Below are 11,845 nucleotides of genomic sequence, written 5' to 3'. Positions count from 1 at the left end.
ATAAATGCCTCATGAACTTAGTTCAACTGTCGTACCCAATCAGAACCCAAATTATAAGATTGTTTTACTCCAATGTTTGTAAACAAAGTAAATGTAAACAAACACTATATAGCCTCAAAACATGGTAAAAATTATAATTGATATCATGGCTTGTCAGTCCTTGCATCCATAGCTCTGTCTATGGATGCAACTACTGATTCCTAATTTAACAGGTGGCTTGAACAATCAATCATACATAGCATGAACACTGCACTACCAGCTATAATTATATTTGGTACTATACACAAGGATATAATGTCCCTATCATTTTATGTGCCATATAGGCCTATCAACCAAGCTTGGCCAGAAGACCGGTCTCAAATACAGGGAAGCTACTACACAGTATGTTACTACAATCGAGAGTGCACACAATAACCGTAGGTGCACACATGGCCTATAACTGGAAATTCCCTGAATAGGGCATACGGTTGATGAAAATATTTTATGATTATTTATATCAACCACCCACCTGACCATCCTATTAGTTTGAAGTAATCTCTTACTAATCTGTTGTGTAAATATTTACACAAGAAGCTGAGATAGCTGAGAACAACCTGACCACATTTTTTTTATAAACTTCTCCCTAGTCCCACTTCCCCATGTGCGAACTATTTGATAACAAGAAACCATGCGGAAACGACCTCTGTCACAATAGATGGGGCGGGACTTGAAGCAAAACTCCAGGTTCTAAAATGGCAGCGTCCATGGAGCTAAGCTTGAACAATTTACCCTCCGATCCTTTGCTGTTAATGTTATCCTTTCTTGACTTTAGAGATTTGATCAGGTATGTATAAGACACTTCAGATGGATAAATGCCTGTGCAAAAAATGCCATACGAGTTTATGTTGTGTAATAGAGCTATGCTTAGCCACAGACGCTAGCTTTAACGTTCTCAAGAAGCTGTTGGCTAGCTAGCTAAGCAAATAATTAACTTTTGTTTACTAGCTAGCTTGCTATCGCATGACAGTTTGTTGTCTTTCTTGGTTGTTTTGGTCATGGGTCTTATTCAATATGACAGTTTCAGGAATAGTTATTGCATAACATTTAACTTTCAATTAGCCGTGGGCTAATTTAGCATCGCTAGCTAGCGTTAGCTAGGCATAACAGCTACTGCTGCGTTGATAACCAAGTGGGAAAGTGGTATTTAGTAGTTTGATAACGACTCCACTTTAACGCCCCTCCAACTTGTAATTACTAGTGGGAAACGTGTATATATCATCCATGTGCTCCGACATCTCCCACATGCTGACCTCTGACATCACCTACTAAGAAATGACCTCGATAACAGCATTTACGGCAGTAACATGTATTATTTATAAAAATAAATAGCTTTATTCATATGGTTTTTTAACACTAATTTGTTTACAAGCATGATAGCGCTACTTTAAGTTGATGGTTGATGCAGCTTGTTGGACATTCATTTACATTTTAGTCATTTAGCAGATGCTGAGACTTAAAGTTAGTGAGTGCATACATTTTTTTTCCATACTACATCAGCCAATCATTGTTTCTCAACGAGTTCAAAGCACTTGAATGCAGCCAACTGGTAAAGTATGAAAAATGTATGCACTGGATAAGAGCGTCTGCTAAATGACTAAAATGTAAAAAAGTTTAATGTAAATACGTCTCCACAACTAGTAATTACCACCTTCCCACTTGGATATGAACGCAGCATAATGGTTTGTTTTGCTTTCAGATGCCTTGTTGTTGTAGCTAGCTAACGTTACTTATCCGGTATCCCATTCAAATTAGACGGTAAATGTTATTAAACATTATACCGCGTCTATTCACAAAGCTGTCTGCCGCCTGAGGAGATTTTGCAGACGCTCCGACGCTGTCCACAAATGCTCTTTATAAACACAAGAGCCCAGCACAAGATACAATTTTCGAAAGATTTGGAACTTAAAGGTGCAATATGCAGAAATCGCTCCGCCATTTCCTGGTTGCAAAAATTCTAATAGTTCGCCAAATGTTAGTTTATGTGACAAAACAAGCAATGCGTAGTGTTGAGAATCACTGTACAATCTAAACCGCTGTGAAATATATTTTCAATAACCAAAAATATTGTGTTTTCATCTGTTTGAACCTGCTGTACAAAACCAAAAGTTAAAGACTCAAAAACGAAATTTAGGATGGGGAAGCATAGAAATAGCACGCATAGAACATATCTATTGTTTCTTATACTTGCTTTAATGACAGCATGACAGATCTATAACTCACTATTCTATGGAATTTGGTCATAGCCCAAAAAGTAACATATTGCAGCTTTAACTTTTAATATTAACAATAAATACTTTTTCAAATACAAAATATACACTTACTTTATGCAGTTTATGAAAGTTGCACCTGGCTGTATTTTGAGAAACAGAAAATGTGGAATGGAATGGTCCAATGGAAATGTGCGTGCAAGGTGAGAGGGTGTGTTGTAGGGAGGCAGCATGTGAAAAACAGCCGGTTGCAGCTTTGCTAAACTGCGCACCTTTAGTGTATCTTTTGTATTTGAAAGATTATTTCTCGCTAGTATGAAAGTTAAGTTCCAAAAGTTTCCAAAACCTTATCGCAAGTGATGGCGCCGGAGAAGATGGCTGCCATTTTACAGCACTCTAACCAATTGTATTAGCCTCGACTAACCGGTACCCCCTGTATATGAAATAACATTAAATTTGATTTGCATTTAGACAGAGCGTCGGTGTTAAACAGAGTGTAGGGATTATAGTTCATGAGGGAGTCAGCTGTGATCAGTACCATGAGCTGAGAACCCAAGGGTGGACAGGCTGTAAACTGTGTATACCCAAAGAGGAAGAGAGAGGCCCAACTTGGCTGAAAATCTGTCTCCCTCCAGCAGGTGGTGTTTTGTTGTTGTTTCGCCATCAAGCAAGGAGTTTTTGTATGGCGGTCAATAAGAGAGTGTTGAATTTGGTCAACAAATATATGAATGGCTTATTTGCTACGTGAGGTTTATTTGATTTAATAGAAGTTTCAAAATGCTTATGTTACGGTGTGTACTGGTATAATAGTAAGACATTTACAGTGAGGGAAAAAGGTATTTGATCCCCTGCTGATTTTGTACGTTTTCCCACTGACAAAGACATGATCAGTCTATCATTTTAATGGTAGATTTATTTGAACTTTGAGAGACAGAATAACAACAACAAAATCCAGAAAAACATATCTCAAAAATGTTATAAATTGATTTGCATTTTAATGAGGGAAATAAGTATTTGACCCCTCTGCAAAACATGACTTAGTACTTGGTGGCAAAACCCTTTGTTGGCAATCACAGAGGTCAGACGTTTCTTGTAGTTGGCAACCAGGTTTGCACACATCTCAGGAGGGATTTTGTCCCACTCCTCTTTGCAGATCTTCTCCATGTCATTAAGGTTTCGAGGCTGACGTTTGGCAACTCAAACCTTCAGCTCCTTCCGCAGATTTTCTATGGGATTAAGGTCTGGAGACTGGCTAGGCCACTCCAGGACCTTAATGTGCTTCTTCTTGAGCCACTCCTTTGTTGCCTTGGCTGTGTGTTTTGGGTCATTGTCATGCTGGAATACCCATCCACGACCCATTTTCAATGCCCTGGCTGAGGGAAGGAGGTTATCACCCAAGATTTGACAGTACATGGCCCCGTCCATCGTCCCTTTGATGCGGTGAAGTTGTCCTGTCCCCTTAGCAGAAAAACACCCCCAAAGCATAATGTTTCCACCTCCATGTTTGACGGTGGGGATGGTGTTCTTGGGGTCATAGGCAGCATTCCTCCTCCTCCAAACTAGGCGAGTTGAGTTGATTCCAAAGAGCTCGATTTTGGTTTCATCTGACCGCAACACTTTCACCCAGTTCTCCTCTGAATCATTCAGATGTTCATTGGCAAACTTCAGACGGGCCTGTATATGTGCTTTCTTGAGCAAGGGGACCTTGCGGGAGCTGCAGGATTTCAGTCCTTCACGGCTTAGTGTGTTACCAATTGTTTTCTTGGTGACTATGGTCCCAGCTGCCTTGAGATCATTGACAAGATCCTCCCGTGTAGTTCTGGGCTGATTCCTCACCATTCTCATTCAGGTAATGCCAGTAACCAACTCCACGAGGAGTGAGAAATCTGTCCTATGAAGCCCCAGGCCGAGGGAGATTGACAGTTCTTTTGTGTTTCTTCCATTTGCAAATAATCGCACCAACTGTTGGTCACCTTCTCACCAAGCTGCTTGGCGATGGTCTTGTAGCCCATTCCAGCCTTGTGCAGGTCTACAATCTTGTCCCTGACATTCTTGGAGAGCTCTTTGGTCCTGGCCATGGTGGAGAGTTTGGAATCTGATTGATTGATTGCTTCTGTGGACAGGTGTCTTTTTTTATACAGGTAACAAACTGAGATTAGGAGCACTCCCTTTAAGAGTGTGCTCCTAATCTCAGTTTGTTACCTGTATAAAAGACAACTGGGAGCCAAAAATCTTTCTGATTGAGAGGGGGTAAAATACTTATTTCCCTCATTTAAAATTCAAATCAATTTATAACATTTTTGACATGCGTTTCTCTGGATTTTTTTGTTGTTTTCTGTCTCTCACTGTTTAAATAACCCTACCATTAAAATTATAGACTGATCATTTCTTTGTCAGTGGGCAAACGTACAAAATCAGCAGGGGATCAAATACTTTTTTCCCTCACTGTACATCCCGGCAACTTTGAGATAAAACACTTTATATTGGAGTTGTCTCGAAATGGCTATGCATATTCATGGTATGAGGCTCGTAGTATAGCATCTCTCTCCATTGAATATAGGTGGAAACGATAGGCGGGAGCAAGACAGCCCGCCGTGCCGCTTTGCAGACATTGTTAGGGCGGAGAGACATGTATCTTGACAGGATATCTATAATCTTTGGTATACCCCTTGTGTTCTTCAGAGCTACTTATTTGCCAGATTATTAGCATCCTAGCTAGCTAATGCTAACCTGGTTCTGTTATTTTATAAGCCTCAAATGATTCTCCCCAGTATGAAGTGTGATTTCAAGAGAAATTGGCTAGCTAGTAGAAATAGCAAGCTAGCTTTGCATTCCTAGCTAGATGTCAGCTGACTGAATTTCTACAGGTATCGCACCATCACGTCCTGATATGCAGAGTCTGGGCAAAACACTGAAATTCATGCAAAGAACCTGCTTACTAGCAATAACTTTATTTTATTTTCTATCCTTAGTTGCAGTTTTGTGAGTAGACGACTCAACGAGCTTTCCAGTCACAACCCATTATGGAAAGGCCTCTGTCTCAAACATTGGCTCTTAACCGAGTAAGTGTGTTGATAAACAACGAAAAAACATGGATTTCATCAGCCTATGGACAGTTCAAAGCCCGTGTATGAGAATCTTGTCTGTAGCAAAGAGTAGAGTTGTAGTTAACTTCCTGTGGTTTGTGATGAAGAGTAACAGCAAAACATTCACATAAAAACGTTTCAAACTGAAAAGGATTCAAAATGGCTTGTACCAACATTCTTTTGATCTCTTATTTGATGTATTAATCAGGAATGTTTGTACTGATTACTGAATATGTGTTTATTTTGCAAACTGAATAGTACTGAGTAGTTTTATTTAGCAAAATATTTTGTTGTTGTTGAGCAGGTCAGACAAAATCCAGAAGGCTCAAACCTGGAAGGAACTCTTCCGAGAGTTCTATACTGACTTGGGACACTACATTGATCATTATGGCACCCTAAAGAGAGCCTGGGATGACCTGAAGAGATACCTTGACCAGCGGTGCCCCAGGATGATTGCCTCTCTCAAAGGTAAGCCTCCACAAGGAATACACTCTGCCACTTTAAGTGATTTGATAGCTGTGAGATGGTTCAATGGAACCATTAGGCCTTATTATCATAAAATCCTCAACCAATGTGTTGATGGATTTCCAAATGTATTGGATAGAAAATCCATACCTTTTTTATTTATTTGTCATTTATGTTTGCCTAATTCATTTTTATGATTTCCCCTGAGCAGAAGGAGCGAAGGAGGAAGAGCTGGATAGCATTGAGGCCCAGATTGGTTGCAAGCTTTCAAATGACTACCGGTGCTCGTACCGAATACACAATGGGCAGAAGCTGGTCGTTCCTGGGTATGCGAGTACTTGAATCCAAATATTTGTTTGTCTATTTGTTTTTGTGCTACTGAGCTGAATAAGATGAATTTACATGAAAAAATTGACATGAAAAGTATACTTATGGTAAAAATGATCTACCCCTATTTTCTTCCAGGTTAATGGGAAGCATGGCCCTGTCTAACCACTACCGCTCAGAGGACCTGCTGGATATTGAAACGGCAGCAGGTGGCTTTCAGCAGCGCAAGGGCATGAGGCAGTGTTTGCCCCTCACCTTCTGCTTCCACACAGGCCTCAGCCAATACATGGCCCTGGAGGGCACTGAGGGCCGCAGCCGCAGCGAGATCTTCTACCACTGCCCGGTCAGTTTCCATATGAGACCCCGGCCCCCTCCCCCATTACAACAGGGAGACAGACTTTTATTCTCACACACAGGATAGGGTTGAAAAGAAGAAGAAAGTGGGTAGCATTGCTTAGTAATGATAAACAACTCCTTAATTTGAGTATTTAGGTTTCATATGTTATTTGGGACAGATGCAACTCATTGCAACTGGGGTAGCCATGTTTCTAGTTATGTCACCAAGTCGGTTGCAAACAGCTTCCAGTGTTTACATATCATAAATTGTCTGGGGCAAGGAAAACTCTTTGCCACTGGGGGCAGCCTATTCCTAGCTATGTGATCTCACCACAGGCAGGAGATAATGTTGAATAATGGAAAATAACTAATGGCAGGGGTGGAAAAATTACCCAATTTTCATACTTGAGTAAAAGTAAAGATATCTTAATAGAAAATGACTCAAGTACTTGAGTGAAAGTATAAAAGTATTTGGTTTAAAATATATTTAAGGATCAAAAGTAAAGGTATAAATCATTTCACATTCCTTATATTAAGCAAACCAGATGGCACGATTTTCTATTTTTAATTTTTTTTATTTACGGATAGCCAGGGGCACACTCACACACTCAGACATCATTTACAAACTAAGCATTTGTGTTTAGTGAGTCCGCCAGATCAGAGGCAGTAGGGATGTTTGTAAATGTATTGGATAGATGACCAGGGATGTTCTCTTGATAAGTGTGTGAATTTTACCATTTTCCTGTCCTGCTAAGCATTCGAAATTTAACGAGTACTTTTGGGTGTCAGGGAAAATGTATGGAGTAAAAAGTACATTATTTTATTTAGGAATGTAGTGGAGTAAAAGTAGTCAAAAATATAAATAGTAAAGTACAGATACCCCCAAAAACGACTTAAGTAGTACTTTAAAGTATTTTTACTTAAGTACTAATGGATGACTAATAGGATTGTTCTAAATTTTTCTATTATAGGATCAAATGGCACAAGATCCATCTGCAATTGACATGTTCATCACAGGTATGATGAGCTATTAGTTTGTTACATATATTATAACAATATTTCAGTTATGTTGTGTGAAAATGTTGCAATGCTCAACTTGCAGTGAGATGTTGCAATGAAACATTATTACGCAAATCTAGGAAGTGTTCAAGGTGCGGGTTGCGCCCCCGTTAATCTCTCCCCAATCAGACTTAAACTGGAAGGCACTGCTCACATTCTTGAGATTGTGGACTAACTGCATGCTAGGAGATGTGAAATGTAAACTGTTGTATTGCAACATAGCACTACATGAATGGAATAATGGATTGTTTGCTTGCAAAATTTATATTTATTGATATTCAATGTGTTAGTTCCTCAACATAAATGGCCCTGTGTAGCTCAGTTGGTAGAGCATGGCGCTTACAACGCCAGGGTTGTGGGTTCGATTCCCACGGGGGGCCAGTATGAAAAATGTATGCACTCACTAAAAACTGTAAGTCGCTCTGGATAAGAGTGTCTGCTAAATGACTAAAATGTTAAATAAATGGGTTTGAACTTCTTATGCAGTGTCTCACACTTACTCATTATTTTGCTTCCTCTCACGGTAATTTCTCACCTTAGGGTCCAGCTTTACTGAGTGGTTTACCTCGTACGTCCGTAATGTGGTAACAGGAGAATACCCAATCATCCGGGATCAGATCTTCAGGTAACCTCCATTGACTTTCCCATTCTTGGAATACCTAACTGGTACAGGCAGGGAGGTTGTAGTTTCTGTGTCATGATGGCAATACTCAACAATATGTAGTAGGGCTGACCCATTTACTCGACTGGTCGATAGGCTGTTGGTCGACCGAGATTTCTTTAGTGGAGCAGTAGCAAAATAAATATAAAAATATAAAATATATATATATATCATGGTGTACAAGACACCTGTCTGATTCACGCCTGTCTGAGTGGACTACTCCATTGTGGAGGCCGTGGGGATGGCACAGTCCATCACTCTAAGAGATGTGCTACTGAAATTGTATGTGGTTATATTACATAAGAACAATGGTGCAACACTAATAAAAATAATATTTTATAACAAATGCGCTTTCTCCCAGCGTTGGATAGTGGTCGCTGTCTGCGGTTCTGAAACACATCAGTGCGCTTTTGAATTGGTGCCTTTTCCTAGACCATGTTGCTATGTGCATAATAGCAAAGTTAACCAGCATATTGGTGTTGAGAACAATGCGGCGGAGGCAGCAGCAGAATGAGGAGATGAGAAAACAGCCCTTGCCTTATTGTCTAAGAAAAGTGAGGAGAGAGGAAACCCCAACTTAATTAGGTCTATAATCAATAGCCTAACTGTTAAATGTACCTGGCTTTATAAATCATCCATATATATCTACAGAAATAAGACAGATCCTGCTTCTGTTGCCTGTTTGAGTGTTTGTTTAATAGCCTACTGATTCCGTGAGCACCAAGCGTCACGCAACGTCATGTCAAGTAAACAATTTCACAAATTCGGCAGTTTTTAATCTTTGCTTTGCTGTAATAAAGGCTTTACACTTTTTTCTGTAAGAACAGCCTCTGGTATTATTTATACTTTATTTAGTGTTTACACTGTTCCAAATTGTCAGAAACATTATATTTATAAAAATTATAATGCTCCTTTTTCTTGATCTCCTTCTTATTGTTATTATTACTATTATTATGATCACAAGTAATGTCATGATCATTAGTAGGCTTAGTATAGCAGCCTTGTATAACCACCATTGAGCTGTAGGCCTAAGAGCGCATCCTGTTTAGTCTTAATACCGTAACTTACTTAGGCCTATATTTCAATAGTTATATAGGCTACTGTATCAATCAATAATTCATTAGTTCATGTCATCACACAGCATATGAGTCATTCATGATTTGAAATCCAATCAAGAATGTTCATTTTTTAAATAATACATTGAGCATTGAATAATTAGCTTAAACTGTTACGGTGTTCAGAGTTTGTTATAACCAATTTATTGATGTGATTATGATATGCTATAGTTCAGGCCCTATTGGTCACGTGCATGTGATGCATACATGTGTCACGTAAAGAGAGCGAGGGTTGAGGGAATAGGGAATGTTTTTCACAACTTTTCAGTCAGAAATGGCTGTAATTATGTTGCAGCTTCAGCAACACGGACAGCGCGATAAACACTGTGGTGGTCGCTGCAGCAGGGAGGAGAGCGAGACAACGGGTGCTAGTCACACAGTCACTTGCTGTCTTTTTTTTTAAACACAGCACACCTAGTCTGCACAATCAAATCAATTGTTGGTCAGACTCTAGTCATTTGTGTGTCTTTTTTTTTTTGGGGGGGGAGTCTTAATTATTTAATCAAACAGTGTGCTTAAAGCATCAGACAAGCTCAGTGAATATAGTTGATTTGATTAAAACACATAGGATGTGTCTGTATATGGAAAAATACACGTTTAAAAATGTCGTCCAATCGATTGGTCGAAAGAACAGACAACTCTTGTTCGACCAATATTTTTTGGGGTCAGGGACAGCCCTAATATGTAGTTAACAAACATTCAAATCAAGGCTTTCAAAGGATTTTGAAGGTTTAAGCTTTATCACTATTCACAGGTACGTCCATGATAAGCAGTGTGTTGCCACCACGGGGGATATTACTGTTTCAGTGTCTACCTCATTCTTACCGGAGCTCAGCTCAGTGCATCCTCCACATTTCTTCTTCACCTATCGGATCAGGTACCACTATTTCCCCTACTGATTTCAGCTCCTGATAATGATTAAAAAGATACATGTGTAAATGGATCATAATACAACTGTCATAACTACCCCTAACCTTATACGTTAAATTCTACCCTCAGGATTGAAATGGCAAAGGATGCTCTCCCTGAGAATGCTTGCCAACTGGACAGTCGTTATTGGAAGATCACCAATGCTAATGGTAACGTGGAGGAGGTCCGTGGGCCAGGCGTTGTCGGTAGGTGACTAGACTAGAGAGGATTCTGTGGACTTACCATAATGTTTCATTTTGCATTGTCTCCATTTGGTAGCAGTGGACAAAAACCTGTTGCGATCTAAGAATGATTTACAGCTAACAGATTACTAATGTAATTTTTGTGTTATATATATTAATTAAATAAGTTAAAACTTCATGAATAATTAATGCAAGAGAGATACCAACCACATGACATTGTCTGCAGGAGAGTTCCCGGTGATGACTCCGGGTAAAGTACATGAGTACGCCAGCTGCACGACCTTCTCTACTACCTCTGAGTACATGGAAGGCCACTACACCTTCCACCGCCTCAAGAACAAAGAGGAGATCTTCGACGTCTGCATCCCCCGCTTTCACATGGTTTGCCCTCCGTTCCGTGAGTCAATGGTACGGTCGGTAAGTGTTTATGGTGTATGAGAAGGAGAAGGACATGAGTAATAATTGGATTCAGTTTTAAGAAACTTGGTAAATCAATGATCAGGGCCAACTTTTAGGTTAGGGTTATTAAATTAAAAGGTTTTGTTGGTCATTTTATTTTTCTCACTTTTTGGGAATACAACAAATGGTAAAGTTTTGAAACAAGAACTTGGTTTAATATTTGCTCCCCCCCATCAGCAGGGATCGGCAAGGGATGTTTCCAGTGCATCTTTTAACGAAGAAAACTCATCAGACACCGATGACCATAATGAGGGTGAGATTCGTGGCATTAACATGGCAGGCCCAGGGGGACGATGTCCACGCCACATCTGACACAATTTTCTCACCACAGGACTCAATTAGGAAAGGGGCTGGGAAGGACTTTCACAGTTACTTAAGAGTAAAGTTTGTTTTTATTATTTGTAAAGCTGTATTTACCATTGGCTGATAGTCATTGCCCTATGTGAACCTTTCTACCCCAATGAGATACGACCACACCCTCTGCAATATGCCCTCCCATGCAAATCCCAGATCGCTCCATTGTTTTTCTTTTTTTTTCAACAATGGAGCGATCTGGAACTGGACATTGACGATTGAGAGCAGGGTTGTCACCTCTTTTTCAATAGTAACATTGTTCATTCTCTAGCTGGCTGCCTAGTGCCTAGAGCTCAAGTGCAGATTGTGCTCTATCTAAATCCTAAGTATTCCCTTTTCTCCTTGGCATATGTAGTGTGTGTAGTCATATTCCTTATATAAAATCCCACACCATCTCTACAGGTCCACTGTAGGTATATTGTTAATGCATCATCAAAAAGGACATTTATTTGACATCTTAATCAGAGATGGTCACTGCCAGTGGTTTTCAAACCAACAAAAACCCCAAGGAATTATATGGAAACACACAACTCATAAAAGCTGGGATGTTTGGATATGCTAACAACAGTGACAAAGAGAAGCCCACATCGAAGCTGTTGAGCTACATTGGATGCTGTCTGTATAT

General features: G+C 39.8%; 1 protein-coding gene and 1 non-coding gene across 5 annotated transcripts; both read left to right on the top strand.

Moving 5' to 3' along the window:
• Positions 1-688: 688 nt before the first annotated feature.
• fbxo3 (F-box protein 3) lies at positions 689-11,845 on the top strand (the record flags this gene model as incomplete). Of its 4 annotated transcripts, none has more annotated exon segments than XM_045222700.1 (11): positions 689-823; positions 5,219-5,308; positions 5,637-5,800; positions 6,009-6,123; positions 6,263-6,467; positions 7,432-7,477; positions 8,060-8,144; positions 10,050-10,172; positions 10,295-10,410; positions 10,634-10,815; positions 11,047-11,845. In XM_045222700.1, coding segments are annotated over 11 exon segments (1,350 nt in total). In that variant the 5' UTR covers positions 689-731.
• trnav-uac lies at positions 7,825-7,900 on the top strand. The gene has a single exon. It is a non-coding gene; the product is annotated as a tRNA-Val (tRNA).

This window comes from Coregonus clupeaformis, chromosome 9 (genome assembly GCF_020615455.1).
Source record: "Coregonus clupeaformis isolate EN_2021a chromosome 9, ASM2061545v1, whole genome shotgun sequence".
Classification (NCBI taxonomy): Eukaryota; Metazoa; Chordata; class Actinopteri; order Salmoniformes; family Salmonidae; genus Coregonus; species Coregonus clupeaformis.
This window is presented reverse-complemented; position numbering and strand designations above follow the sequence as displayed.